The sequence below is a fragment of the Blastomyces dermatitidis genome, assembly GCF_000003525.1.
Source record: "Blastomyces dermatitidis ER-3 genomic scaffold supercont1.5, whole genome shotgun sequence".
Classification (NCBI taxonomy): Eukaryota; Fungi; Ascomycota; class Eurotiomycetes; order Onygenales; family Ajellomycetaceae; genus Blastomyces; species Blastomyces dermatitidis.
The window spans coordinates 4,547,304-4,574,210 of NW_025544778.1; the positions used below are offsets into that span (position 1 = coordinate 4,547,304).

Genomic DNA, 26,907 nt, shown 5'->3' on the forward strand with positions numbered 1-26,907 from the left:
TTGCAACGAGTTTGGTGCGAAAGATCTGCTGAGAAAGCAGTGCCCAGATGCCTTGATAGCTAGCCGAAGGTTATGCTTTCATGCAAAATGGGCAGCTTTTTGGATGTGTGACAGTGATTCAGCGAGAACGGAGGACAGAGACACCTGGCCTTGGTCACAAGTGTCACCGCGCGGGCTGTCAACATAGCAACTCTCCTGGTGAGTGGGCCAAGTCTCCCAATTGGGGAATTTCACTGCGCCTGGCTGTTCCGCTCTCCAGAAGGAATTATGGGAGATGTTCTTTGTGTTCACACATGCCTCCAGATCATAAGTTGGGTCATGACAGACACTACCAACTGGTCGAACAGCGACAAGATTGCCTTCAGCAGACTCATTCAAGCGCTTCCATTTACGCGGCGACGGCCAACATGGATCTTCTGGTTGGCAGCGGCAAGAAGCGTGATTCCCGCCGGAGAGAGCTGTTGGAAGACCTGTGAGGATGAGAGTGGCAGCTACGTGCAGTAATTTCCGCATTTCTATCTGCAGATGTGCAAGGGATTAAACAACGAAGGAGGAAGTAGTTGATGAATCGCCCAAGAGGGCATGAGACCAAGAATATCATTTATTTGATTCATATTCCCGCATGTTCCTGCTGGCGTGGTTGGCTTTATATATTGGCGGAAAATAACCTGGCATGCTGTAGTTTCGGCAGAACTTGGTGTTAGCAATTGTCAAAACGAGATATTTGCTCGATTCGACCATTTCGCGGGCCGAATGAGGAAGATCGATCCCAATCTCCCAGGCCTCTAGGCTTAGTTTTGCCAGCAGCTGTTGGATTTTGTTTGGTTGAAGAATAAGCATCGAGGCTCAGAAGTTATTTTAGCATCTAGTCTGTAAGGGCTCGCGCTGAATTCGCTGGCTGTATGTGGCAGCTCATCGCCCTAAACCCGATTCTGCATAAACCTCGTTTTCAACTCCCAGCCCAACCTGCTCAAGACAGCAGAGTTCTCGAATTTTTCAAGTTGATCTTCAGCCCCAATTTATCCTCAGCCACGTACTATTTTCTTAGCTATCTTCTCAGGAGATGGATGTGGATACGGGCAATGGACCCGACATCCAAAGGACGAGCAATGGGCTGGGGAAAACTGAAACTGACAAGCACGGAGTACCTCTAGCCGACGTGGATGATTCCTTGAAGAGCAAGGCCAACAAATGCCAGGTTGCCAACTGAGCACACCAATTCGCTGATGCTGGGGACGTAGATTTGCAATGGGGGGAGGGAATGGAGTGGAGTCAACTCACCACCAAGCAGAAGGATTCGTATTGTAGGGTCAATGATGAGGTCATTGAACCCAACTATCAAAACTTGTCAGGTTGCGCAAAGTGTGCAAATGCCATGCAACGTACCAGGGATGCCAACCCTATTGAATCCCAGGGATTTCTCTGTAGCCGACAAGGCTGAATGATCGGGGTCTCTTCCTCAGGCAGAAGCATAATCTCACAGCTACTGTTCATGACGGGCAATGGCAAGAGAGCATGAGAATTTGGAGAAAGTGAAATTGATATTGCTGAGCAGGCGTTGCAACCCCACGGGAATCTTCTATGATTGCACAGCTTCGGCTAAACTACGGATATCTCCCCTAAGCTCAGTGGATGTCAATGCATTGGAGAGACTATTACAGCATCTCATACCGCCTCGGGAACCTATTGCCGAATAGATTTCTGTCCAAAAGGGAACAGAAATTATCCGTGGACATTACTCAGGAGGCCTTCAAACATGCGGTATCTGCATAACATACTGGACTGAGATTTTTCCTCATGGTCCATACCACGGCGATGTGGGTATTTGCGTCAAATTTCACACCATAATAGATGATAACCCGCACGAGTCGAAAGCACGTTTCGTATGTACACTGCATGCACTCTGTACAGGTATGTGCAAAAGAACGTTTCTGTCCTACGTTACTCTTGTCAAGCAGAATCACACTATGGATGGTCACTAGCCCAAGTGTATCTGATGCTATGAAGCAGGAGCTAATCAGAGCAGTCTTCATTTCACGCCTTATCACGAACAATATATTTATTGAATAAAATTTAGGGGGGACAGACTTGTATTATACTAATTATGCAAATCCAAAACAGTACTCGCAGTTAAGCGGTTGGCCATTTCATGTTCCAATTTGTCAATGGTAGAAGGATGTACGAGGATGCTCAACACTGTACCTAAAAGAGTACAGAAATAAAAACGAATATAGGTGCAATTTTCAACCACTCCATATGTTTCAGCCCTGACCAATAGCCCAAGACAACTCTCACGGTTTGCGACAGAAGTTATCCACGCACTTGTTGTTGTAGCAGCATTCGGAATCACATCCACAGTACCCCATGTCCTCCTGGCAATTCGGCCACTTCGGGTCTGTCGGTCTACATTTGGTAGCCGCGCAGTAGCCAGAGCAGCAGAACTCGGGACCACCTCCGGATGTGCAACCCTCTGGGAGAGTTTGTTAGTTTGTCCTGCTTAAACTATGGGTACGTGTGAGCATCCTTATCACAAGGAGAATACTAACGGTATACGTGTAGACACGTGGGTGTCGGAGCGCAACTTGTTATGGTTGTCGTTGCGGGTGCTGTCCGGGTCACGGTGATGCAAGTCTCTGTCCCAATACAGGCTTGAGCATCCCCGCATCCCGCGGCATCTAAGAGAACGGAAGAACTATGTTAGCAGAAGTCTTTCACCAATACAGCTGTGATGACAGGCTTGGTGGTGGGGAAGTTATATGGTCGTACAACCCCCAAAGGCCAAGGAAAATAAAAGGGGTTCTGAAAGAGAGAAGACAGCGTACTTGCGAAGGCAAGATTTGCGAGGAGGAAAGCAAAGGGTTTAGCAATATGCATCTTCGAGTATTATGTGTGAATATAGATTATGTGCCGCTACAAAATTGGAAGTCCCAAAGTCTGCTTGAAGACTTAGAATAGCAGAGGAGATAACTCACCGATTATTTATATCACGAACCTCAGGAAAGCGGATGGTGTCAAAGTCGTGTCCATGTATGTTTCACATTTTGTGCAAAGAGCACCTCGTAAATACGAGTGTCCATATGTAGATGTCCAAGTCCCACGTCACTCGTCACTCGGCCGCTGACGTTCCAGTAGAGGCCAAAAATGTGGACGGTAAGCTACTAAATCAAATGACCGGACCGTTCAGGCTGCTTTCCTGCTCAGAAACGAACCCAAGTGGTCAACAAGTCGGCGTGGCGAGGCGGAGCTCTGGTAAACTCTCTCCCGCGTGGATGGAGCTTGAGCTTGGTGTGTGTGGTTCAGGGAAAGATCAGCTTGTATTCAGCTAACTAGCCCAATGCAAATGCCGAGAATAGCTCCTTAGCTTGTTGATGGGAGTTATCCATCTTCTCGCCATCCTTCTCGCCATCCCCACAACCGGTCGCACTAAGAGTGGCCAGGAATCAATGTTGCTTCGAGGACAAACTGCTTTTGGAAAGTCAGAAGCATGCCCGGGCTCAACACAACTCTGTCGGCGGAATATCCTGATATTTTACAGTACTCTTCGACGGCGGGGCAGTGAAACATTTTGTGTAGGCATAACTAGTATTTGTTGAAAATGTCACTTAGCTTCACTTGCCAGTTATTGTAATTAATGAAGGTCCGGGGTTGATGAGATTTAATCCCGAGCAATGATTTCTTTCGACTACGCTGTAAGTATAACTACCTCCAGGGCTAGGTATCGATTTCACGTGACCTAGATAACCCTAACAGTGACATCGTTTCGGCGTCGCCATTCTTCATCTTTGTTTTTGACATCACCGTACTTGATATGCGTGTTGCTTGCCTCATTATCTAGACTAGATTCTAATTCTCGGACGATGTATGGACGCAGAAAGAGCCTTCCAATCGCAGCACATTACCTCGCCTCACTAATTGAAGATTTTACACGACCTAGAAAATAAGATTAGGAAATAAGATGAAGGTTCGGTTCGCTGAACATACAGCTTACATTCCCCCAATGACAAGCCTAGTGACCTCATATGGGAGGTGTCTAGTATTAACTGAGGATAGCCATTGAATGTGAGAGAAGTTGTGGACTCCACATGGTGTCCGGATTGTGACTTTTGCTGGCATATGAGATTGGACCTATATGGTGTAACAAGGAAATCTTGGAGTAATGTTGCTTGATATAAAGCTCATCCACCTGCTGCTCCATCTCTCTGGTGCGCAGTATGAGAAGCTGGCTAGTTGGCACAATAATGTAAGGTCAAGTTTGCAGGGCTGAAGCTCCAGCAAGGCGAAGGGTAGACCACAATAATAAAACTCACTTACACCACCTAGCTCTGACTGATCACTGAAACTAGTGTTAAGCTCTGGTAGTGCATCGGAATTAATTATAGAGCAGTATGTGGCGTCCTCCATTATTTGTTTGATTCATCCAGAGAAAGGCGAGGTACAGTCGGGAGGAAAGGGAAGCCGAGGCCGGCTGCAGGATATCGGGATGCCGATACAATCCGTATAGCAACATCCGATGAAAACAGTAGATTCATCCTGAGCTCTCGGGATAGTTTCAAGTACAGTACAATAACTCGGCCACCTCAGCTCACTGCACAATGGAAAAATTCTCCTGAAAAGTGGGAGGGATTCGGGATTTAATAAGAAGCCCTAGAGGAGGAACTAATGTCAGCCCTATCAGCAATATAATACCTAACTAGATGATCACTAACTTGGTCATGAATTGGATATACCCCATATAAGAAATCAATGAAACCCTTGGTTAGGAAAAACAAACCCCCAAAAACACCCTATTACCAATTACCTGCTCCGGATAGAGCTTACATTCAGAGAATAAATGAAATAAAAATAAAAATATGAGACTATACGAAAATGCCCTAAAAATTGTCTGGAACCAGAAAAGCTCGTCGAACGCCTTGCTGTAAAGCATATACCTATTATTTATAAGGGAAAGACGGGAAAATAAAAGAAAATAAAAGAAGCGAGCCCTCCGAAAGCTAGAAGTCACGGTTTGTCCATCAGAGGAATTTCATCCCTCAATCCCTCCCAAACGCCTTGTTTAAGACCGGGTTTATCCATCAATCCGTTAATCCGTCAACCCATCCATCCATTCATTTAGGTCAAGCGCCAATATCCATTCGTCCCTTGTCAATAACAGACCTCCCCCCTTCTTCGCCGATGGCAGCAAGAAGCCTACTATCAAGCTCCCCAATTCCCGAGTCAGCGATATCGTCCTCATCGTCTTCAACCTCCCTATCCTCCATAAATGGATTCTCCAGCTTAAGTTTCCGTAGCCGGCCCTTCATCTCATCTCGTTTTCGATTTTGCCATCTCGCCAGTGCAGCGCTAGCGTGGACGCGGAATCCAAATACTCGAGGGTCGTATCGACGTAGGGACTTTTCTGGGATGAGAGCAGGGTAGACTTGGAAGAGGATGCTGTGGAATGATGAGCCAAAATATGCGCCATCGATAGCTGCGTGTCGGGATGATTTGGGATTATATATATCTTCGCATTTGGCGCAGTAGAGTGTGACCGATTTTTCGCCTGGTAGATCTGATAGGCCCATTGGGAGAAGGGGATGTTGGTTGCAGAGGACTCGCGGGCATTTGCCAAAGTCTGCCTTTTTGTATTTATCCAGCTATAAACGGCCGTTTGTTAGCATTCAACTCTGTGTTTTCCAGTTGATGAGTTCTATATATACCATTTTGGCTAATCCTCGGGTCGTAACAATGTACCGGGCGTGAACTAGTCCATAGAGATGCCGAGCTGATTTCTCGATTTGCTCTCTCGTATCTTCATCCGTCTCGTGGTCGTAAACATCCGTAACTAGATCGAGGGCATATTGGTAATACTGGACTTCATTATTCAAACCCGTAAGGTTAAATCGATCAGTGAGGTACTCTTCATCGATCTCGCAAAAGTATTCGTTCCCTCGAGATGAGATGAACTATGGTTATAAAAAGGAAATAGTTAGCTAAGTCTAGGACTTGAACAAACAGCGGACAACAGATCTCCTATATTGATATTCTTCGTAACAAGCGCAGAAAATGCACAGTCCCAGCCGGACAGCCTTACGCATGTTTCAAGGCACAATCCAGACACATATTCGATATCCCTTCCAAATGCGCATCCCCACATCTAAGGGTATCACACCACATCGCATGGTCCGTCTTGGTTTTGAAGCTCTCCCCACTAGCTATTTCCCGCGCATCGATCGCAGACACATAAACTTCTCTTAGCCACCATCTTGATGCAAGCTGGCAGAGCCGTTGCAATCTATCCAATCGCTGGCAACTCCTCTTCTCAACTGAAATTCGCCATATCCAACCAACAGATAACAGGGAAAAAGACTGGCATCACGCAATAGGCTTCAACGAGGCCAAAACCGCGGGGGAAATTTCAAAAAAAAAAAAAAAAAAGGATCACAAAAACTCACCCAGTCTTTCCAGTAACTTGTGTAGTCGCTTTCGGTCTCACTATTGAAGTCCTCCATGTCTTTTACTCCTCACTCACTCTCTCCGGCTCTCTTATTCTTGGAGGTGTATCCGTAACACTAGTTACTCTAGGGAATAATGCTACCACGGCATATGACGGGGAGATTGCGAGTGTGAGGGTGCTGGGTGTTTTGGACCCTTAGCGAGTTGGTGGCAAAGGGGTCGAAAAGGATGTCGTTGATTCAGACAGGAGTAAATAGAGAAGAAAATCGAGAGAGAAAGGGGTGGGGTCTTTTTTGGAAGTGGATGCGAGGGGGTGTTGGTACAATTTTGCGATGTGGGAAATGGGATCGATAGCGACGATCCAGCCAGCCCTGTTCTGGTTGCCATTGGGGAGGGAGGGGCATTTGGGGCCACGCACGGCGGCGTTTATACACACGGAGCGTTCCAGAACACTGAAAGATTTACTCTGCGCATTTACTTTGGATGTTTCATATTTTACTATGAAGGTCTGAAGGTCTGGGGAACAACAAATATTTACTGGTTTAATATTGATAAAATAACAATAACAATAACAATAACAATAAAAAAAAAAAAAAAAAAAAAATCAATCATTCCAAATGTGAGATATAGTTGGCATATTTATGCATTCATAATACGGTATACATTGAAAAATAACACTGAACAGATTTAAGAGTAACAAGAAAATGCTAGCAATTAAATGAACGATGGAATGAAAAGAGCCGTGGAGGCTGTGATTGGTTAACGTTTCGCTCGATCGCACTCTTCAATAAATTTGTAAATCCCTTGGAAACCGCCGTAGTGAGAGTACGTGGCAGCAGGAGAGCCCGTTTCTGCCAGCTCAGGGAAAAAGGCGCGATCACCTAACTCGCTAATGTTCATGCTAGAGTACCCTGACGACGCTCGGGAAGAAGTCCAGGGATTATGTTCGTCACTTCCCCAAAAATGATAGTCTTGGCCGGTAGTGTTCCCAGGTGAGGGTTCCGTCGGTTCCGCGGAAGACATCATATGGCGCCAGTTCAACATATCGGGAGACTTGTGTCCGTAGGCAGAGACGGAAAACAGTTCAGAGTCCGAGCCTACGTGACTGGGTGCGAATGGAAACAAAAGTGCCATCTCAGTGCCGTTTAGGATCTCGAAGTCCTCATCTTGGCGGATGACGCCTCTTTGTACGCCGACTTCATCACACAAGCGTTCGACGGACTCAACATCACAGCCGGGTAATCGCACCCGTAGGGTAGATTGATCATGGAGCGATACCGGCAAGTCCCCTAGCGTCGCAAGTCGCTTCAAATCATTCAAAACCGCGGCAAAATCCTTTAGTGCACGAGCAAAGTCGAGGGAAAGGAAGTCCATCAAGTTGACAGTATTCAAGTTGACGGGCTCAGTAGCATCAGCAATGGATGGTTTTTGCAGTGCTGTCAAGCGTGCAAATGCAGTAATAGTTGGGGATAGTCTAAAGTCAATATAGGATCCAGGGGAGTTTCGAGGGATTCCCTGCATTTTGCGGCCCGCTTCGTCTTGAAGAACCGTGACTGCTCGGTATTGCTTGCGGCCAGTTCGTTGATCTACCCCGTCAAACCTGGCTCTCTGTCCAGAAAGCCAAAAAGCACGAACTCCAGTTGACACATTGTGAACTACTTGGGCTGGGCATGCCGGGCCATGAGAGAAGTATCTTGCGCCACCAAGACGTCCCGCACCAAGTGTATATCCACCGGCTGTTCGGCATAGTGTACCACCTGTGAGATTGGGGCGCAGGGTTGATGCGAAGGGAGTTCGTGTAGTTAAACGATTAACAGCAGCACCAATTCTAGAAGCTTGGAATGCGCGTCTGACGGAGCGAGCAGATGTGTTTGAAGTGGAATAGTAACGACTTTGGGTCTGACGAATAGCAGCTATCCTATTTACCGGTTGTCGGCGAGAAATTCGAGCATATATAGGCTGGTATACAAGACGAGCTGGTTCAACCGGTTCTGTAACCCGGGGCCTGATAGCCCTAGTTGCCTTCTCGAAGGCGAATCTAAACCGCACAGTTAGGGCGAAAGCAATCACCAAATTACAACAGGCTTGATAACTCACCTGGCAACCCGCCAGATTTTGGGGAGCAGTTGATGGCCACTTGATGGCGCCATGGCTACCTACTCTCTCTCTCTAGTCGAGGTTGTTACAGACTTGAAAAGAGGAGAGGGGATTGAAACACGGCTGCCTGAGGGCGGACTGATGTAATGGCGGGTGTACCGGCCACGCTAAACTAATTTTAGTTAACTTTATTGCTAGAGGCTTAACTACCTAATACTATGGAGCAGCGATTTTCGGATTAAATATCATCCATTGCGGCTCTACAAGCTTCGGGGAAACTGCTTGCGATCTCGAGGTTTGGATTTGATCGACATAGCTGGCTATAGACAGCTCCAAAGCTTTGCTTCCTTCTGCCTTTTTTTTTCTTTTTCTTTTTTTCTTTTTTTCTTTCCTTTTTCCTTTTCTTTTTCCACAGCATAATACCCCATGAAGCGTGCGTTAAAACTAAATGTCGTCCGGATTTGTTAGTGGAGGCACGATTGAGGAGCCCACCGAACGAGACGATGAATGGGTGAGGGCCCAGCAAGAGCTCGAAGCTGAGAGGAGACGAAAGGCAGAAGAGAGTAACCGAGATCAAGGGAAGAGTCTCTATGAGATTTTGCAGCAGAATAAGGGTCAGTAAATGGCGTTGTCCTGTCAGATCCTTACCAGCGACGATAGCTAATTCTGATTCTTAACAACCCCAGCGGCCAAACAGGAGGCATTTGAAGAATCCATCAAGCTCAAGAATCAATTTCGATCGCTGGATGAGGATGAGGTGGAATTTCTAGATTCGGTTCTCGAATCGACAAGGGCCCAAGAGGCAGCTTTGAAGCGAGAAACCAGAGAGCAATTAGAGATATTCCATCGTCAACGTCAAGAAGCAGAGAGAGCCGCCCTGGTTGACCCTGGCTCCGGAGAGTCTAAGAGTGCAGGGGCATCGTCGCCTGCAGACGAAGAACAATGGACGACCAGTGTCCGGAAAAGGAAAAGGGCTAAAGTGAAGGATGCAATCCCTGGCGTCAAGTTGAGGAAGAGTTCATCTGCGAATTCCGACTCAATTGCCGCTAGCAAAGTGTTTCCAGAAGCTGGTAGCAAGGAATCACGAATGGCTTCGGACTCAGTAGAAATATCCAAGAACCAGGAGAAGCCCGATATCCCCGTGAACCCCGTGAACCCCGCGCATCCCTCGAACCCCGAAGATATCAAGGAACCCGAGGAGCCCGAGGGCTCCGCAACTACAAGCGCTAAAGCCGCCCCCGATCATTCAATCAAATTAAAGCAGAAAGCGGTACCACAGGTCGTCTCATCTGCACTTGGATTGGGCGCCTACAGCTCAGATGATGATTAACATCCCCGAGGAGCCCTGCTGTTTAATTTCGTCTTCCAATGGCCGACGGGATATCGCAAATGCAATCCACTAGTTTGGTAGATCCCAAGCAGTATAGTTCCGGGGAGCATTTGGCCCTAGCCACGGCGTAGTACAATCCCGGGCCTCGTGGAAATTCTTCTCTCAGCAGTTTCTAACTTGTCCCATCTTTTCCATGCTGTACTAATTCCAGAGCGTCGTGTCACCCACAGTACTGTGCATGTTGGGCGGTGTAAATGCCCCAGGACATGGCGAATCGACTACATCGCTAGCTTAGCATACTCTCAGGGTATGTGTAGTCCATGGGTTAACTAACTACAACTAGTTTCCCCGCACTTAGCTCTACCTTCATTCCCACGACGCCGAATGCACACACCCTTTCAAGTGCTAAGCCTGTGGCATAGGGACGGTTTATTCGTCATGCTTGAAAGAATTCATTCAATTCCATCTCGTCGACATGTCTCCCAAGACTAGAAGATACAGATTCTCCTCATATCAGACACAGGCCAATGAGCAATCGGGTATAAGACACGACATGTTTCCACCTAAGTGTTACCAGTTGCAGCAGGACAGCTCAGAGAAGCAACACATTGGTGAAGTTACAGATGGAGGAAAGAAAGGAGGACGAGGTTGAAATGCTAGAAGGCCTACACAACCATGACTAGTATTATTTGGTCTGCATTGTCCGTGAAATTGGCACCTAATTTCTGAGCGAAATAATTCGAGTTCGTGTGCGAATATCGACCTATGACAATAACGTATGAAACTTAACCGGACCGTGGCTCAGAAAACCTAAGCCATTATGATGATGGTGAGGAGGCACCAATAATGCACGTTGTCGTGGTGCCTTCACATGTGAATTTGGCTCGCAATGTGAACGGAGGAATGGATTCTACCAGTTGTGCCAAGATCGTCCATGATCAGGGGTTGTCGGCGTTTAAATCCAATAGGGATCGCAATGCGCGGTATCGTGTAACGAAGCATAATAGAGCCGGTAGCTTGTATCGAAAGCTACCAAATCACTCTCCGCGATTCTGTTTTGCCCATTGATGGTGGATGAACTGGAGCTAAGATCTCAAAACCGAGACCAACTCTTCTGATTCATTATTCGATCAAATGTCATTGATCTTCTCCGTCTCTCTGCATTGATTATGGATCTCCTTAATTCATTTGTGGTTGCTCTTCTGCCGATTGGAATGGGCACTGCAACGGACATGCTTGTTAGGAAAGGTCTTCGAGACGATGGAAAGCTATTCGAGAAAGTTTAATCATCTTGGAATTTGCATCCTCTTTTGAACATGATGCCCTCCTGGATAGCTCAATTTTCACTTCCAACCTCGGATAACTCTCTTTTCCTTGGTATGCAACCTTGTGGTGTACCTCGCCCCGTTATCGATGAGCCAACATGGGGGTAGGGTACCTACAATGTTGCTAAATGTTACATGTTGAATGCTGAACTGTTTGCATCTGCCTCTATTCACAACAAGATTTAAGGCGGAGAAAATTTTACTCTGGCCAACCTGCGCGCCCTCCTATTGTACGTGCCATATAGCAGTACCCCTTCGTCCAGGTAGCGAGATAAACGATCCAAGGAGCTTCTACATAGTTGCGTACGTTGTTGTCCAACATAGATCTTGATTTGTGTGCACAGGCGATTAGCTTCAACAAAACAGCATTAATGTCAGTGACGTCCAACATGTCAGTGACTCGTGATTTCGGCGAGAAAGAAGCCAGCTGGATTGAAAACGGTGGGCCTACCGAAGAACTGCGATGCATCTATATGAGCTCCGGGGGAAATACAGTGATATTCGAACGCCCTACACCGCCTTTATCACCGAACAGATGCCGGTATGAAACGGGCATCCTGGCGATGGTCGCCCATGATGAATTATAAGGCCTAATCACTCTGCGATTGTTTGCGATAAGGCTGGAAAACCTATGGTTCTAATAGACCTAGGATACCCCTTCATTGGAAACTAGTGCTAGAGTGGGTAACGATGGTTGAGTGGACGTGTGTTTGTGTGTTGCCCGTGGGTATACAAAGGAAATTACGAGACAATGGCACGCTGTGAATGCCAATAAGGTTTAAGGTCGGGATATATTCCATGACATGCCATTGTGATAGTACCAGCATGAAATGGGAAATTTTGGTGTGGGAGAGAGTACGCACGGGATTTCAAGGAGAGTTGTCTACGGTTCCGGATCGATCTTTGGACATGCTCACATATAAGATAAATTACAAACCCGTTCTGGCATTACTGAGCAGAGGGGAGCGCATTAGGCAAGAACGATAGGATGAGGGGCAAATATATTCGGGACGTCAAGTAATATACATTTCTAGCGAATTACCAAGGATTCTGGAATTTCAAAGACGGTCTTTTAGACAACATTTATTGTACTCCTGCAACGCATTTATATTCATAAAATCGTTAAATCCATAATCCCAAAACAGGCCGACACAAGTTCCCAGCTATCAAAAGGAATAATTACCACACCATCTGACAAACATTGGAGTTGGGGGCCCTCATTCCACAGGGAAACTCCCACTTAGCCGTATATCACGTTCGTTACGGTTCCGTCTTCGCTAACGTGTACATTCAACCTATTCAACAAAAGCCGTAAGCATGGAAAGTATTAGCGATAGGTATGAACCATTCAAGAGAAGTGCGTTCAAATGCAGACCACAATTCAGCGATAGCAACAACGAGCCATAGCAGAAATCAATCAGTTCGCAGACGTGGAGACTAACCTCTCCGGCCTATAATCCATTGTTATAGCCATGCCGGGCTTAACCACGCGGTGGACAGGGGGCAGGTCCTTCTTTGCGAATGACTATGGTAAACACTGAGTTAAGCGCGTGATACGAGACACACCCCGGGTCTAAGGGATGATATTCATATAGCAAACTTACCACATTGTCTGATGTTGATTCGGTCAGTTTCTTGCCCAGTAGTTTAGCCGCCCATTGGGACTTGTCATCATCGCTGACGTTTGGAACGATGAGAGGCATGACGATGTTTTGCGTGAGGAGTAAGTCTTCTTGATCTCGCGGATATTGTTGAGTTAATAGATGTTAATTGGTTAACTCGTCAGCTTTCATTTACTGTTTGTACTTGTCAGAATGTGAGGTAAGACTGATGGTATTTTCAAACCCTCTGTGCCTTATATATAATATATTATTGTAGTGGAAGTCAGGCAACACGGACGTCGGGCGTAAGGATGACGTAACGACGCGTCAAACAGGACAAACATCACGTGAGTATACCTTACCGAATTCTCACTAGTCGCGAAAGTCAAAATATCACGTGATATCAAACTGTTTCCCGATATCTCAGCCTCAACCAACACGAGGATGTTCGTATTTTTCTCACCCAAGTTTGGATGTAGCCAAAGCACTTATTGGCTTTTACTGCAAATCGGCATTAGCATTCTGTCTTGCGCATCATCATGGTTTCCATTTGTAGCTAAACACGGGCCGTTGTTTCAGGATTTCAGTTCTTGGATGGCGAAGAATACTCGAAATCCATCCTGACTATTGAAACCTCTGACCAATGATGGGCCGTAGATTTATAGATTTTGATCCCTTCCTTCTGGGGCTAGCTCATTCTATTCTTAGAAGGTAAGCTTAGCAGCCTCAAAACTCCAACCGGACTACGAGCGATTAATCAAGGGATTGGTATGTCCTTGGTTATGAAGTGTTTCGAGTTCCTTGATCCCACTAAGCTGACACATGAGAATCCATTGTTTGGCTCTTTCGTTCCCTATCTAGCTATAGGCTGACAAGTTGGCTAACAGCTAGTTAGCTGTTCAAAATTACATTATTATAATGGTGAGGGAATGGGGAGCGATCCGAGCAATCAGAATTATTCTAAAATATGTGAACGCGGGCTACCATCTCTGAAAAACACCAGTGATAACGATGGCTACAAGAACAGCTAACATTTAGAAGCTCGGGTAGCAAATATGTCATCCAATCGGCTTATCCTGATCCCAGGCCCCCTCGTATGAGACTCATTCCAGCCCTTGCGCGAGGCTGTGTTGGATGGAAACCGTCGAAACACCTCTGACTCTCCCCAGAACCTCGACGCACAACTTCATGCCTGAAACTCAATTCGAATTCTGACAGTTCGTCGACATGTTAACTGACTCCCTTGTCTGTGGATGCGTTGTCGTTTATTTTGTGATGAAAATTCACCATCTTCCCTTCTTAAAGGTATCTAGTTGCTCTTTTGTGGGGCCATCACTTTCTATTTATAATTCTCTGGCTTGATCCCTGCCTGTCAGATCTAGGCAGTTTACCGGAGATCAAATTTCTGGTGAAATGGGCTAAAAGCCCGACCTTCACACCTTGTAATGTACAGTATTACTGAAAACGAGGGCGAGAGCATTCTCGGGGAGCACATTCTCGGGGAGCATCTATCTCCTCAACCCTTCAACAACGACCATTCTAATTGTTGGGGCTACTTATATTGAGGGCCGGCATAGTCCTTAGGATATCGCCATGCGAGATATTTCCCTCTATATTTCGTTCATCACAGGCTGGGTTTGCCTATTTAATCTCTCATGGGCGAGCCCTGTGGATCTCTCTCTCACAAAATTCCCACCTTGTCCGAGTCCCCCTACGTGGGATGTAAAGGATGCCGCAGGCTTTCCGGCCAAATGCGCTCGAATCTCCCACCCGTCCCAGCGTGTTCGATTATTAAAAATCCAGAATAGGAGAAGACAGAAGGTGCAGTTCCTTGAGCGGACGGCGCCGTCGCAAAATGGGAAAAAAAGCCCAATACCAGTTGGTAGCAATGGAGAGAAAAGACAAATCATCGACGAACCCACCCACGAACGTGACCCTTTCTTTCCTGATCCTATAGCTACTAGCTTCCCCAAGTTTACTGATCCTCCTCAATTCACAAGAACAATTTGGGAGGATCCTTTTGATGAGCCGTCCACGAGCTCCCCCACGACATTTGTGTCTACAACGATTACCAGTGCAACTCAGACTAGAACTACATTTACCCCCCGTACTTCCATTGCTTTATCCACTCCTGCGCCGACCCAAATGCCGGAAAACTCCGAAATACCGGAACAATCTAAATCGGATGCCGGGCCCATTATCGCTGGTTGCTCAATTGGAGGAATTGCTTTGATTTCCATCCTTTACCTCTCCTTTAATGCATGGAGGCGTTCTCGAAATAAGAACAGAGGAGCTGGGACAAGCACCCTGCCGCCACCATACGCCAGCCAGCCGATGGGTGAGAGGGGAGGTGCGCAAACAGGATTTGTTGCGCGTGAAGCCCCACAAGAGATTTATCCCCCCGCGCAGGCTCATACTGCCAGCTGGACTCATGGCCCCGGTGCGGAAAACCCGCCAGACGTGCTGGGACAACTCCAACGTCAACCGCGTCGTACGTCAAGGCGCTATTATGCTGCATTCTTCCCCACTGATACCAATTCAAACGGTTCCAGCCAGCCAGCCCTCCAATCGAATTCATCAAACATTCAAAATCGGGGCACAGGCGCATATACAGAGACATCGAATCCCGCAGAACCTTTTACCGATCTCCCAATCGTTACAGAAGAATCGCCCCACGGCAATCTTCCCTTAACAGCTCCTGTACCACCACTTGAATCGGCAGCAGGAGCAGCAAGGCAACCAACCAGTTATAGATCTCGACGTGATTCCAGGAATATCGTCCGTCGTAGCTTGTTTGGATCTATAAGCAGTACCAACAGCAGTAACGGTCCCGATCAGGGAACCACTGACTACGATTGGCAAAATGTCTCGTATCCCACCCCCACAGATTTTGGCAGACACTATGACGTCTCCCCCATCGAGCCAACACATTCCGATCGTCTCCCATTCGGGAACCAGAGGAGCCCCTCGCCTACACTCGATACACCACAACCGTGGGCTTCCAATATCCGACCCAACTCACCTGTGTCGTTAGGCAGCGTTGAAAATGTGGATGGACAACATAGTATAGCTACGAGGCCCCCTTGATCAAGTCATCCGGAGCAAAGTTTTCTTTTTGTTCCTATTTCGTCTTTGACGGGGAAGTGCATATACCTATCCGCTCCGTACATATTCAAGGAATAGTGGACCCGAAAGCAGATATCGTGAATGATAACAACGATAAGGTTTTTATGACTGGTTGCAAATGCGGCCCCACTATTTCCTTTCCATCTCTACCTGCCTTTTCCCTGATGATTTCATGGTCCTATTTATTTATTTTGTGAATTGCTATATACCCACTATCGTCCACTGTTGGCTTATGTCTATGTATTCACATGTGGTTCGATTGGTTTCGGATCAATTATCTTACCCAGTACATTTTTGCGTTGAAGGTCTAAACCCTATCTGTATATTTTTGTTATATATTTCCTACTATTTATAGCTGCAAGTATGGCTATTCTGAGTAGGGGAGCGCCGAAGTTTTCGACGTAACACACAGGCTCGATTATCACCTGCATTGAATAAATGTACACATTTTCCTTTCGGATAACAAATCCCACTCTTTTGCAGCTTCTGCAGGGATCTATTTGTGCTAGCTCAATGAAATGATGCTCCGTAGAGGGAGCGAAAACTAGATCCCGATGGCACCTGTCTATACATAATGCAGCATCGATTGGACTACTCTTAACACAAAACATCCATTGTCCAAACATGAACAGACGGCTATTAGGAGGAAGAATAAATTTCACCTGGAGGGCTGAAGAAAGTACGAATGCAGAGAGAAACGGTAGGCTTAATTTAAATGAAGACTTGCCCTAGGTAAAAACATAAAAGAACATGAAAAACGACATACATGAAGGTTAAGAGTAAAGTAAACCCAGTCCAGAAGTTAAAAAAAATAAAAAATAAATAACCATAATTTCCCGCTCTAATAACCATTGAGAAAAAAATATCGCTAGCCCTACCCACCCCTAACACTTCTCAAACACCTCTCCAAACCCCTCCCCCTCTCCTTCTCCCTAACTAATGTGGTTTTGACAAAAGCTCGAATCGCATCCCTCCCCACCTTTTCCCGCCAGGCCGTCCACCCAGCCAGCTCTCCCACAACAACATCCTTATTCCATGCAATCTCTTTCTCTAGCTGTTCAGCCTCCGCTGTCGATTCGGAGATTTTCCGTTCCAGATCGCGCACTGATCTCTGCCGCGATTCCTCGAGGCCTGGGAAGTTGAATTTTAGCGGGAGAGACGAGGACGCCAGGGATGAATGGGCGCGTGTCAGGCCGCGAATTTCAGCATTGAGATTAGAGATGAGTTTTACAGGCCGCGAGAGCGCATTGAGCATTGCGCTCGTGGTGCTGTGCGATGACGTCAGGGCAGTGAGGAATTGGACCAGCGGGGACGAATCGACGGAGGAAGTTGAGATGCAGGCCGCATAGCGGGCGAAGGTTTCCACGTGCGACGTTGGAAGGGAATTTGATGGGGGTTGCAGCGAGGAGATGGCATATGCGCAGAGGATGATAGAGTCTGCCAGGTCGGAATATGCATGCTGGAGGATATGGCCGCGTCGAAGGAGGCTGCGAGTGGCGGCGCTAACGGCGCGGACTGCGTCCTGGGCATGAGAAACGACCTGCTCGACGTCTCGAATTCCTTCTTTGGTCACGGGTTCGTAGTCGTCGGAAATTGTCTCAGCAAGGGCATCTGCTTTCCTGCGTGACCTGTCTTCTATCATTTCGGTTTGCATTTCCGGGACTAGGAAGAATTCCCAAAGCATTTCATGAGTTGAAAATGTAGGGTGAGCTAATAGAATTTTCAAAAGGAGGTCTAAACGCGCCTGAACTTCGTGAAGAACTGCTCTAGAAGGTTTGGATGGGATTTGAAATGGGGTGCGGAAGGGAGGTAGTTCTGGAATGTATGAGGCTGGGTGCTCGACTCTGAGGAATTTTATGAGGTTCTCGAAATCGGATATGCTCCGGCGACAGGTCGTTATTGTGTATGTTACAACGCCTCGCGATGATGAACGCGGCCTTTCAGGATTGGGTGCTCCGGATTTAATGATAAAACGGACGCTAGCATCTTCAACAAATAATGAACGGACAACGGTGGTAATTCGCCCTGAAGAATCAAGCGGAGCCGAGGAAGCACTGGAAAAAAGGATTAAATCGTCGATTCGATTACGCACTTCATCATCCTTCGCTAGCTCGACTGCAGTGAGCCCACGCATCTCTCGAACATTGACGTCAACTCGTGGATCTCCGAAAAATGTTCGTACGAGATCGATACGGCCATACTTGCTTGCCATCATCAACGGTGTGAATCTTTTATCATTAGTAGCATTTGGGTCACAGTCACATTCTTTGAGGATCCTCACAATTAACTGTGGGTCACTAACGACGTGTAAGAGAGTGTTCCCTTTGCCATCCACATGGTCCTCTAACCTCAAAGGCTTGGCGTCACCTTGTGCCTCTTGTGCGACTGTCAATGCTTCATTCACCATGGGGCTGTAATCGGGGTGATCATAGGACCTACAAAGGGCAAAAAGAGGCGTCTGGCCATTTTTGTCCCTCTGCCGCCAGGGAAGTGCACATCCCAGTCGAGATATGAGCGTAGGAACGCTGAAAAGATAGTGGGCGACCGTCCGACCTCTTCTATCAGCTTTAGCGTAATACGAGGCAAGAAGCTGAGAATCGCGAGCTTGGGATATGAAATCCAAAATTATATCGACCAGTTCAGTGTGTGCTAGCTGCACAGCGGCACTTAGCAATGTCGTTCCATCACTATTAGTATCCTCCAATATGCTCTCCAAGGGGTAAAAGTCGTCCCGGCTAAGCAGGTACTTGAGTGACTCAGGCTGGCGGGCTTCCACTGCCATCATTGGAACAGAATCGCCTGCTGGATCCTGGGTCTTTGTCAGGTTCTCGATGGACGTATCTCCTTCCAATGCACTTGTTGAACCGACAGACGTTGTTCGAGAAAGGTATGAAACAGTCGATGACTCTGAAAGGCTCCGCAGGTCCATAGAAACCTTCTTCCGCGATGGGGTTTCGAAGGTTGAGGAAGAGACTTGGGACCAGTTCTGAAACGGAAAGACGTGAGCTAATGATGGTGTGTCGGGGATCTCCGGTAGGCTTTGACTCAATGGCTCGGGAGTGGTGCCATTCAAATGAATAGAATTATCCTGGGTTGTGCCAGATTCTGCATTTTTCGAAAGACTTGAAACCTCATCTTCATCGCCAGAACCGTCAGCAGGGCTGTCTTGAGAGCTATCCGGGTCCAATATCGCCTTTATCTCCGAAACTCTTCCCTTTTTGGTCGCTGTCCAAAGCCGTTTGTTTCGAGAGCTCGCCCGTCTTAGAGCACTGGAGTCTCTCAAAAGATATGTTAATACCGCTTCGAATGTGCTTAGAGCGTATCCAAGCTCTCCACTTTCAACATCATCAGTATATATATACTGTTGCATGTACAAAAGTCTAGCCTGGAGGTGCCGAACTTGTGACCGGATAATAACCACAAGTAACAACGAAACCAAAACATCTGCGTTTATTGCAAGCACAGCGGGGTGTTTCTCGGAGTGACCATGTGAATTCTCGCCACTTTGGACAATAGGATTTTCCATTATAGTCACAAGTTTAATAGTTGCCAGCAAAATCTCAAGCATATCTTGCGGGCATTTTACGTCGGCTATCTTTCGAAATTCATCCACACCTCTTCCAAGGCGGAGAATAAGTTCCTGTTTCCCTTGGCGACCGCCTTCAATCACAATTCCAACTTGCGAAATATCAATATTCTCCATTTGATGGATACGAGCGTCTAACTCTGCATCTTCCGCTTGGCGGTAGCCGCAAAGGCGCGGAAATAGGAGTGAATCATGGACTTGCTGTGCCACATATTTTTCGATAAGACGCTCAACCAGCGGGCCGGTAAGATCTGTTGTCGCTCCCAGCAAGGAAAGTTGTTGCTTATCCACAAGTCGAAATAGATCAATTGCTGACGTTACTGCAGTTTCCAAAGCCCGTCTCATAAGGTCTTCATCGTCCTCGAAATATTCTGAAGAGTTGAAAGGAAGGCTCTCTTGGTTCATATGCGATTTGCCAGTAGGTGATCTGCTTCGCCAAGCTTCATTTCCCTCAGTCTCGCCACCGCATGCTTCATTATTTGACATGGCTGGAGATACAGAGGGTGGAGGTGGTAATGGTTTCCCGAGCTCTTTGCCAAATTCCCGAAACACTCTATCTAAACCAGGCTGCATTTGTCTTGCGATCATTGGAAAATTGGCGAGCAATTCCGCGAATGATTTTATATCCTTCTTTGAGAAATGCGACACTTGGTTCACATTATGACTTTCCGATTTAGGAGACTCCCAAGGCTTGGTGATAAGCCCAGGGACGACCGCTGGGGTAATTCTGACAGCCTGAAAAGAGCCAATAAGCGGGTTCGATATATAGTAGATCAGCCATGGCTGTGATTCGTTATTCGAGGTATAATAAAGGACATCTGAAAGCAACTGGGCCTGGTTTAGGGTCTTAAATCCTGAAATATCCTCGTTAGCTTAGAATAGAAAAGATAGAAACAATGAGTCCATCCTAACCTTTATTGCTAAACACTGTGGTTTCCTTGATAACTACAGTCCGGCCATTCACTGTTGTGATCTGTCTTGCCTTCCCCCTACTGTCCCGAACGCTTGAGCCATCCTTACTTGCGGGCGATCCAATAGGGGAAGTAATCCGCAAGACATGGCTGCCCAGGAACTCCTCGGACGTGACGATATCGCCGTACGCGAGGTTCGAATCTCGGTCTCGGCCATTTACAAGCGACTCAGTGATGGGTACAAGAAGGACCTAATCTCAAATCAGTTAGGGATAGAAGCGCTGACTGAGACTGCGACTTGGGTGGGCGAGGGTTTCCAAGCCTTGGTACATGTGCATGTACATACATGGTTCTGGATGGGCACGCATTGTGCCGGGATAGTGCTGCGGAAGAAGGCACGGAGAAAAGGGTTTAATGGGTGCATCCACACAGCATTGGATGGCCCGGCGGACGAGCCCCGCCACGCATCAAATTATACAGAAACAGCGACGGCAATGGATCGCGCGCTTGGTTTGTTGGAGCTTCAGGAGAATACGCGCGCATTCAAGGTAAGCAACAACCTAACACACAATTTGTAATGTGCCGGACAAGTCGGAGATTATACCAAGCAAATTATATGATTCAACACCTTAGCGATCAAAATAATACAACAGCTGAGCTTGTTGGAGATTTAGTCTTTATTGTAGATGCCTTGGATGCTGGGAAGCACTAAAATCATGTGATCTGAAGGCTTGCTGGGCTGCACTAGACCCAAACGGGAATTATGGGACACAAAATGGAAACGCGACAAGAGACAGGCGACTGTAGCTAATCGCTTGATATTACACCCGAAAAGAGGTTAGATGAGGGCAGAGAGGGGGTGGGAATTCGTAGCAAATGATGTTTTATTATTTACAGCAGCTGGACAATTGTGTCCCTTAGTAAATCTGTGACAAAAAGATGTTCGTAAAATTTACAGGTGAAGATACATGGCACGGGAGAGCGGAGCATCTATAAATACATTAATCTCAAGTAGTGATAAATCCGTCGTTACCAATGTTAAATACACGCAGTGCCATTCAAAATGAATCATTCGGAAGCCCCGAATGGTTGAAATCCCTCCCTGAATCGACGACGACCGAAACAAGGTTTTAATTTACGTTCCGTTTCTCGATTCCCGTCGCCATAATTCCAGATAGAATAAATCAACATGCGTAAAGGGTTATCGAGGTCCGTTCAGTAGGAGGAAAGTATATAGATTCGAAGAAAAATAAAAGGTTGAAATCGACCTCAGCCCAACCTGCGTACCCTTTTGCTCCGGCATCCACCAAATTTTACTCGAGTAGCGTCTGTGACCCTGCACACCATATTGCGAATGTTCTTTCCTTCCGAGCCCAGCAGAACCTTTGTAAACGCCTCTCTGCCCGGGCCAAAACCTCGGAGTACAACCTCTAGTCGCTTCATCGTCAACAGATGTCCCTCTTCCTGGATTTTGCCCATCATGAAGGATGCAAGCTGATGCGCTGCGTCAAATTTCGAACGCTGTGCTTTGCGGAAACCGATATTTCCACAGCTCATGGAGAGCAAGGGTTCTCGGTTTGGTCGCGTTAGGGTGATGTGGGTATTGTGTTTGTGTGAGTAGACATGAAGGTGGTGTGGCGGGTCTTGCATGGCATAGCCGGACTGGACAACCTGATTAAGACGGAAGGCCATGGATGCAGAATCATTATTTGTGTTTCTCGAGGCCCTGGTAGACGCTGAGAGTTTTGACAATGCAGATGTCCCGTCTGTAGACATATCTCTAGCTTGTTGTGTGAGTGAGCAGGCCGCCGTTCGGAAGGCTTGGGATCGACGTAGGCATGACTGAGCCGGCTGCCCAATGGACCGCACCGCAGCGGAGAAACTCCCTACAATTCCCCCCTTCATTTCTTATTTGTATGGAAGGCAACGGTGGATGGATGTTAGACTGCCCTAAAAATACATATTAGCGATACTGAAGGAAGGGAGCTTGGCGGTTTGCGCTGTACACTACCTTGCTTGCGTTGAAGGGTCCGTGGAAGAAGCAGAGGAAGCCAGGAGAACAGCTCGATGCGTTCAAAAGACCGCCAGCGTATTGCTAGCTACATGCGCATGCAGGAACCAAGAGATCCGTTGCAATTGGGAATGCTGCACTCGTCGCCAGCGCTCGGGCTCAGTTGTCGGACTTTAGTGCCGAATCGTGGCCGAAGCAGCCAGAAGTTTTTTAGTCTTGGCGGCGGACAAACTCTAAATCGATATCGCCGTCAAAACATTTTCCTCCGTTCTCGCGCTGCCAAAGATCCCAAGGTCTACAAACCCATCGCCACGAGGCAGTAACCAGTCAGGCCGGGTTTCTGAGGTTGACTTGTCTTGGTATCTACTGTGCTGCTACGATTTTAAATCAGCTTTAACCGTCTATCCCGCCAATTTCACCCCTAGACCCTGAGCCTGCAGTATCCTTCCACAGCGCCCGGACAATGCTCATCCCAACTATATATACGCAGCCTGGCGTGGTGCGGACGGCTCTGTTACGGAACCACACTGCCACACTGTCAGCTGCATTCGCAGTGCGAGCGGTCTCCCGGCGATCATTGACACATCGAACTTCCTTGTTCCCTACCACCTCATCTCAAACCCTCGTCCCTTCATCAAGACACCCAATTTCGAATACTTCACCGTTATATCCTGCCCCCCCTGCGCAACTAAATTCGATATGGGCTATTCTCCCAGCCAGACGATCCTTTCAAACGGGATGCAGGCTATGGCAACAAAAGCAAAAGGAGCCGGAACAACCAAGTGCGGAGAGTCAGAAAGCAGATAAATCTTCGCAAAACGCAAAAAACGAGGGAGAGGAGCAGAAGGAAAATTCCCAGGAGGAAGGAAAGAAGAAAAAAGAAGAGCCACCCCCTCCTCCACCTCCCCATGGTGATAAAACTCCATGGCAAGTGTTCACTGAAACCCTACGATCCGAGTTCAAGGCCTCGAAGGAATGGAATGAATCAACGAAAGCCTTAGCTTCATCTGCTCATCAGTTTACCGAAAGTGAATCTGTTAAGCGCGCTAGAGCTGCGTATGAGGCTGCTTCTGGTGCCGCTACTTCCAAAACTTCTTCAGCTATTAAGACCACCGGTAAGGTTATTGGTCAGGGAGCCGCATGGACATGGGATACCCCGGTTGTCAAGGGGCTCAGATCAGGAGTATCTGCCACCGGAAAGGGTATCGAAAAAGCTACAAGGCCCGTTCGTGAAACTGCCGCGTATAAAACGGCGGTTGGGGGGGTGAAGGAAGCTATAGATGATGGTAGTAGCTCTAGATACGGAGGCTGGATGGAGAAGGAGGAGCGACGAAAGCAAAGAGAGCTTCGGGAACTTGCCGAGGCTAAAGCTGGCCGTCGTCCCTTAGAGAAAATGGAGGAAGATCCGAAGTAAGCCTATACTTCCTTGATTGCTCGTAGTCTCTTGAATGGATTAACTGACAGTCCTAGTGCCGGCACCAACGTCACCCTTCACAAAGACGCTGCTTGGAAAGAGTCGTGGAAAGAATTCCGAGACTCTAGTCGTCTCATGCAATCCTATTTCAACCTTAAACATACATATAATGAATCCGAAAATCCGTTAGTCACAACAGCCCGGGGCATTTCAGATACGGTTGCTGGTTGGTTTGCAGAAATGAAACGGCTAAGGTCATCAAAAAGTTCCGAGAAATGGATCCCAGCTTCCAAATCGAACCTTTCTTGCGGGAATTACGGGAATATATGTTACCCGAGGTGCTTGACGCGTACGTTAAAGGGGACGTTGAGACTCTTAAGCTTTGGCTTTCAGAAGCCCAGTATAACGTTTATGCTGCTCTCGCCCAACAATACACTACCGCTGGACTGAAATCAGACGGCCGAATCCTCGATATCCGACATGTCGATATCTCCCATGCCCGCATGCTTGAACCAGGCGACATCCCAGTTTTCATTATCACCTGCAGAACACAGGAGGTTCATGTCTATCGCAATGTTAAAACCAAGGAACTGGCTGCTGGTATGGAAGACAAGGTCCAACTAGTCACTTATGCCATTGGTATGACCAGAATTCCAGAAGACGTGAACAACCCTGAAACTCGAGGATGGAGAATGATCGAACTGCAAAAGGCGGGGCGCGATTATATCTAAGGCATATCTTTTCCTTAATGCGAAGTTCCTTTCAGTCTCGACAAATCTACCAGCAGTAGCCTTGCTATATTCTCCCGAAATAACTCTCGATTCATCCGCCTTCCTCGAATAACCCCTTATGTACTACGATCTACGATCGACCGGATTTCGACACATGGTTTTTCTTTTTTCCCCTATTGCTTTTTTTGTGCCGACTACTTCCCGGCTGTATACTATTATATGGATTGGAGTCTTATAGAAATGTAGAAATGTGTGGTGGGATAAATCTAATTGCAGTTTTATTAAGTGTATTGTCATCTTCCATTTGTTTTCTGCTTTCTTTAACTTGTACTTTTTTTTATTTTTTTTATTTTTTATTTTTTATTTTCTTACGTATTCTCAGCAGAACTATTCTCATATCCTCCCTCTCCTCTTATATTGTATATATGGCAACTTTGGATCGCGTCCGTTTCTTGTTTAGCGTTTTCTCTATACAGGGCATCATAGGTCGAAACGTGAGAGCTTGTTTAAAATATTATCAAAAGAATTCCTTATCAGAATCGTCTCTTTTTCATTGGTTTTTTTACATCCTTAAAATTGATCATAGATGTTCTCTTTTCCATGAAATTCTACCTCACAGCGTGTTTGGGTCTTTGGCGTAGCTATTTCTGCCGCTGAAGCAAGGAAGAGGGAGTTTACCGGATAGACATAGCGGCCCGGAACGATAAGCAGAGAATAAAATATAGGGATATCGATCTGTTTATTATTAAAATGTAACAGCACTACATCCATTGCTATATGAAGCCAATAAAAACACCATTTTCACGATTCAAACGAAATGCTACCATATTAAACATGCTCCAAATTTAGGTGGCGGAATCAAGCTCCTCTCCCTGCACCACGTCCAGCACCTCCGCCCATCAAATTTCTTGCCCTACACGAGTCAATTAGTGCCATTAAAATCAACGTTTATAAATAGTCAAATCACCACTTACATTTCAGCAATATTGGGATCATTCATCATGCTGGCCATATCTGGAAGTCCTCCCCCCTGACCACCAGGACCAGCACCACCTCCGCCCGCACCAAAGCTTTCCGCCATTTGTCGAATGCGCGGGTTATTCATGAGGTTACTCATCATGTCAGGGTTGCTCATAAGATTCTGCGCCATGCTGGCAAACATGGGATTGCTCATTATCGAGCTAAAATCAGGCATACCGCCTGCCCCTCCTCCCGCACCACCGCCTCCAAACATTCCCGCAAGAGCTGAAAGGTCCGGCATTCCACCAGCACCTCCTGCTCCACGCGAGGAACCAGAGGCATCATCAACGTCTTCAGCGGGGGGTTCATTCTCCTCCTTCTTCATTTCCTCAATACGCTTCTTTGCAGTCTCCAGCCCCTTGCGCATAGCCTCGCTGCCGCCATTTCCTTCGGCATCAATGCCCTTCTGATACGCTTCCGCAGCGCCCTTGGCATTGCCAAGCGCAAATCTAGCCAGGCCAAGTCTGCTCCACCCCTTAACATATTTTGGGTCTGCGGCCACGGCAATTTCAGCGTCCTCCGCAGCCTTGGTATGGTTTCCGGAAGCAGAGTAGGCGGCCGCGCGATTGGAGAGATAGATCGGGTTCGAGGGTGCAATGTTAAGAGCCTGTGTATAAAGGGAAATTGCAGTAGGATAGTCCTTGCGCGACATGGCTGCGTTGCCCTGTGATTTTAACTTCTCCGATTCCTCGTTTGGTGTCCCTTTTTGAGGGGTTGCTGCTGGCTTTGTCTCGCTTGCAGCGCTTGGTGTTGTTGCGGAACCTTTGCCTTTCAGTTTCTCATATACGCTGTAGATCGTTGCAAGACTTTGGCCTCCAAGCGCATCCTGCATGGCAGACTTGTCTGAAGGGTCGACCTTGAACGTATCTGCGATACATGACTGCGCGATTTCTATAGATTCTGCGTCGTCCGCGGTAAGGGTTCCATCTTTAAGACTACCACTGAGAAAATCTATTATTGCAAGAGCCAAGCGCTTCTTGGATTCTGTTGGGGCCTGAAGAAAGAGATATCAGTTTCATGCTGCGGGGTGATTTAAGGAAAAATGAAACACAAAAGGAATGGTTGCTATTACCATTTTCAAAGAGGGCTAAGTGAACCCTCGTTACAGTATATAATTTCGACAGTACAGGCCGTCGGATAAGCTGACACTCTTCACAGTGCTTCGTCTTGTTGGAAAATAGTAGTAAGCTGTTTGATTCTACTGGATTCCCCTCTGGGCAATTCGCCGTTCGGAAGTTCTAGAAGCTCGGCTTGCCACGTGATTCGCGAAGATCTAACTACCGTAGCGTAGCCTCCCCGCCAAGCGTTCCAACTCCAGACTAG

The 26,907-nt window shown here is 47.1% G+C and overlaps 13 protein-coding genes across 13 annotated transcripts; 5 read left to right on the plus strand and 8 right to left on the minus strand.

Moving 5' to 3' along the window:
- Positions 1-78: 78 nt before the first annotated feature.
- Positions 79-513, minus strand: BDCG_17135 (uncharacterized protein; the record flags this gene model as incomplete). The annotated part of the gene is made up of 1 exon (XM_045426288.1): positions 79-513. One exon carries the CDS (start codon positions 511-513, stop codon positions 79-81), a length of 435 nt encoding a protein of 144 aa, XP_045277142.1.
- A 1,356-nt stretch (positions 514-1,869) lies between these two features.
- On the minus strand, positions 1,870-3,659 carry BDCG_05521 (uncharacterized protein). The gene is made up of 3 exons (XM_045421207.1): positions 2,823-3,659; positions 2,547-2,675; positions 1,870-2,470 (listed from the first exon to the last, which is right to left on the minus strand). The coding sequence occupies exons 1-3, from the start codon at positions 2,872-2,874 to the stop codon at positions 2,292-2,294; spliced, it is 360 nt and encodes a 119-aa protein (XP_045277143.1). The 5' UTR covers positions 2,875-3,659; the 3' UTR covers positions 1,870-2,291.
- A 273-nt stretch (positions 3,660-3,932) lies between these two features.
- On the minus strand, positions 3,933-6,856 carry BDCG_05523 (casein kinase II subunit beta-2). Its single transcript, XM_045421208.1, has 3 exons — positions 6,432-6,856; positions 5,697-5,942; positions 3,933-5,633 (listed from the first exon to the last, which is right to left on the minus strand). The coding sequence occupies exons 1-3, from the start codon at positions 6,486-6,488 to the stop codon at positions 5,115-5,117; spliced, it is 822 nt and encodes a 273-aa protein (XP_045277144.1). The 5' UTR covers positions 6,489-6,856; the 3' UTR covers positions 3,933-5,114.
- A 130-nt stretch (positions 6,857-6,986) lies between these two features.
- On the minus strand, positions 6,987-8,689 carry BDCG_05524 (uncharacterized protein). The gene is made up of 2 exons (XM_045421209.1): positions 8,530-8,689; positions 6,987-8,470 (listed from the first exon to the last, which is right to left on the minus strand). The coding sequence occupies exons 1-2, from the start codon at positions 8,580-8,582 to the stop codon at positions 7,192-7,194; spliced, it is 1,332 nt and encodes a 443-aa protein (XP_045277145.1). The 5' UTR covers positions 8,583-8,689; the 3' UTR covers positions 6,987-7,191.
- A 288-nt stretch (positions 8,690-8,977) lies between these two features.
- On the plus strand, positions 8,978-9,859 carry BDCG_05525 (uncharacterized protein; the record flags this gene model as incomplete). The annotated part of the gene is made up of 2 exons (XM_045421210.1): positions 8,978-9,143; positions 9,216-9,859. 2 exons carry the CDS (start codon positions 8,978-8,980, stop codon positions 9,857-9,859), a joined length of 810 nt encoding a protein of 269 aa, XP_045277146.1.
- An 846-nt stretch (positions 9,860-10,705) lies between these two features.
- BDCG_17136 (uncharacterized protein) lies at positions 10,706-10,927 on the plus strand (the record flags this gene model as incomplete). Its single annotated transcript, XM_045426289.1, has 1 exon — positions 10,706-10,927. The coding sequence occupies one exon, from the start codon at positions 10,706-10,708 to the stop codon at positions 10,925-10,927; it is 222 nt and encodes a 73-aa protein (XP_045281288.1).
- Positions 10,928-11,573: 646 nt separating this feature from the next.
- On the plus strand, positions 11,574-11,771 carry BDCG_05526 (uncharacterized protein; the record flags this gene model as incomplete). The annotated part of the gene is made up of 1 exon (XM_045421211.1): positions 11,574-11,771. The coding sequence occupies one exon, from the start codon at positions 11,574-11,576 to the stop codon at positions 11,769-11,771; it is 198 nt and encodes a 65-aa protein (XP_045277147.1).
- A 245-nt stretch (positions 11,772-12,016) lies between these two features.
- On the minus strand, positions 12,017-13,164 carry BDCG_05527 (uncharacterized protein). The gene is made up of 3 exons (XM_045421212.1): positions 12,789-13,164; positions 12,627-12,709; positions 12,017-12,479 (listed from the first exon to the last, which is right to left on the minus strand). The coding sequence occupies exons 1-3, from the start codon at positions 12,885-12,887 to the stop codon at positions 12,425-12,427; spliced, it is 237 nt and encodes a 78-aa protein (XP_045277148.1). The 5' UTR covers positions 12,888-13,164; the 3' UTR covers positions 12,017-12,424.
- Positions 13,165-13,253: 89 nt separating this feature from the next.
- BDCG_05528 (uncharacterized protein) lies at positions 13,254-16,499 on the plus strand. The gene is made up of 2 exons (XM_045421213.1): positions 13,254-13,496; positions 13,647-16,499. The coding sequence occupies exon 2, from the start codon at positions 14,379-14,381 to the stop codon at positions 15,870-15,872; it is 1,494 nt and encodes a 497-aa protein (XP_045277149.1). The 5' UTR covers positions 13,254-13,496; positions 13,647-14,378; the 3' UTR covers positions 15,873-16,499.
- Positions 16,224-21,076, minus strand: BDCG_05529 (VPS9 domain-containing protein). The gene is made up of 3 exons (XM_045421214.1): positions 20,755-21,076; positions 20,410-20,659; positions 16,224-20,351 (listed from the first exon to the last, which is right to left on the minus strand). The coding sequence occupies exons 1-3, from the start codon at positions 20,830-20,832 to the stop codon at positions 16,786-16,788; spliced, it is 3,894 nt and encodes a 1,297-aa protein (XP_045277150.1). The 5' UTR covers positions 20,833-21,076; the 3' UTR covers positions 16,224-16,785.
- Positions 21,077-21,098: 22 nt separating this feature from the next.
- On the minus strand, positions 21,099-22,616 carry BDCG_05530 (37S ribosomal protein S11). Its single transcript, XM_045421215.1, has 2 exons — positions 22,420-22,616; positions 21,099-22,358 (listed from the first exon to the last, which is right to left on the minus strand). The coding sequence occupies exon 2, from the start codon at positions 22,311-22,313 to the stop codon at positions 21,678-21,680; it is 636 nt and encodes a 211-aa protein (XP_045277151.1). The 5' UTR covers positions 22,314-22,358; positions 22,420-22,616; the 3' UTR covers positions 21,099-21,677.
- A 5-nt stretch (positions 22,617-22,621) lies between these two features.
- Positions 22,622-25,369, plus strand: BDCG_05531 (mitochondrial inner membrane translocase subunit TIM44). The gene is made up of 2 exons (XM_045421216.1): positions 22,622-23,829; positions 23,890-25,369. The coding sequence occupies exons 1-2, from the start codon at positions 22,883-22,885 to the stop codon at positions 24,281-24,283; spliced, it is 1,341 nt and encodes a 446-aa protein (XP_045277152.1). The 5' UTR covers positions 22,622-22,882; the 3' UTR covers positions 24,284-25,369.
- BDCG_05532 (protein phosphatase) lies at positions 24,851-26,901 on the minus strand. Its single transcript, XM_045421217.1, has 3 exons — positions 26,657-26,901; positions 25,539-26,578; positions 24,851-25,477 (listed from the first exon to the last, which is right to left on the minus strand). The coding sequence occupies exons 1-3, from the start codon at positions 26,657-26,659 to the stop codon at positions 25,423-25,425; spliced, it is 1,098 nt and encodes a 365-aa protein (XP_045277153.1). The 5' UTR covers positions 26,660-26,901; the 3' UTR covers positions 24,851-25,422.
- Between the last annotated feature and the right edge of the window lie 6 nt (positions 26,902-26,907).

Coding starts and splice junctions, on each gene's coding strand:
- BDCG_05531 (XM_045421216.1), top strand. CDS start 22,883: ATGCTCATCCCAACTATATATACGCAGCCTGGCGTGGTGCGGACGGCT. Junction 23,830..23,889: donor AAAATGGAGGAAGATCCGAA/GTAAGCCTATAC, acceptor TGACAGTCCTAG/TGCCGGCACCAACGTCACCC.
- BDCG_05527 (XM_045421212.1), bottom strand. CDS start 12,887: ATGCCTCTCATCGTTCCAAACGTCAGCGATGATGACAAGTCCCAATGG. Junction 12,710..12,788: donor AATCAACATCAGACAATGTG/GTAAGTTTGCTA, acceptor TGTTTACCATAG/TCATTCGCAAAGAAGGACCT. Junction 12,480..12,626: donor ATGGATTATAGGCCGGAGAG/GTTAGTCTCCAC, acceptor TTTGTTGAATAG/GTTGAATGTACACGTTAGCG.
- BDCG_05528 (XM_045421213.1), top strand. CDS start 14,379: ATGCGAGATATTTCCCTCTATATTTCGTTCATCACAGGCTGGGTTTGC.
- BDCG_05529 (XM_045421214.1), bottom strand. CDS start 20,832: ATGCACCCATTAAACCCTTTTCTCCGTGCCTTCTTCCGCAGCACTATC. Junction 20,660..20,754: donor GCGTGCCCATCCAGAACCAT/GTATGTACATGC, acceptor ATTTGAGATTAG/GTCCTTCTTGTACCCATCAC. Junction 20,352..20,409: donor CACAGTGTTTAGCAATAAAG/GTTAGGATGGAC, acceptor AGGATATTTCAG/GATTTAAGACCCTAAACCAG.
- BDCG_05524 (XM_045421209.1), bottom strand. CDS start 8,582: ATGGCGCCATCAAGTGGCCATCAACTGCTCCCCAAAATCTGGCGGGTT. Junction 8,471..8,529: donor AAAATCTGGCGGGTTGCCAG/GTGAGTTATCAA, acceptor TGTGCGGTTTAG/ATTCGCCTTCGAGAAGGCAA.
- BDCG_05532 (XM_045421217.1), bottom strand. Junction 25,478..25,538: donor GATCCCAATATTGCTGAAAT/GTAAGTGGTGAT, acceptor TGACTCGTGTAG/GGCAAGAAATTTGATGGGCG.
- BDCG_05521 (XM_045421207.1), bottom strand. CDS start 2,874: ATGCATATTGCTAAACCCTTTGCTTTCCTCCTCGCAAATCTTGCCTTC. Junction 2,676..2,822: donor CGCAAATCTTGCCTTCGCAA/GTACGCTGTCTT, acceptor CCGTTCTCTTAG/ATGCCGCGGGATGCGGGGAT. Junction 2,471..2,546: donor CACGTGTCTACACGTATACC/GTTAGTATTCTC, acceptor AAACTCTCCCAG/AGGGTTGCACATCCGGAGGT.
- BDCG_05530 (XM_045421215.1), bottom strand. CDS start 22,313: ATGAAGGGGGGAATTGTAGGGAGTTTCTCCGCTGCGGTGCGGTCCATT.
- BDCG_05523 (XM_045421208.1), bottom strand. CDS start 6,488: ATGGAGGACTTCAATAGTGAGACCGAAAGCGACTACACAAGTTACTGG. Junction 5,943..6,431: donor CAAGTTACTGGAAAGACTGG/GTGAGTTTTTGT, acceptor TTATAACCATAG/TTCATCTCATCTCGAGGGAA. Junction 5,634..5,696: donor CCCGAGGATTAGCCAAAATG/GTATATATAGAA, acceptor GGCCGTTTATAG/CTGGATAAATACAAAAAGGC.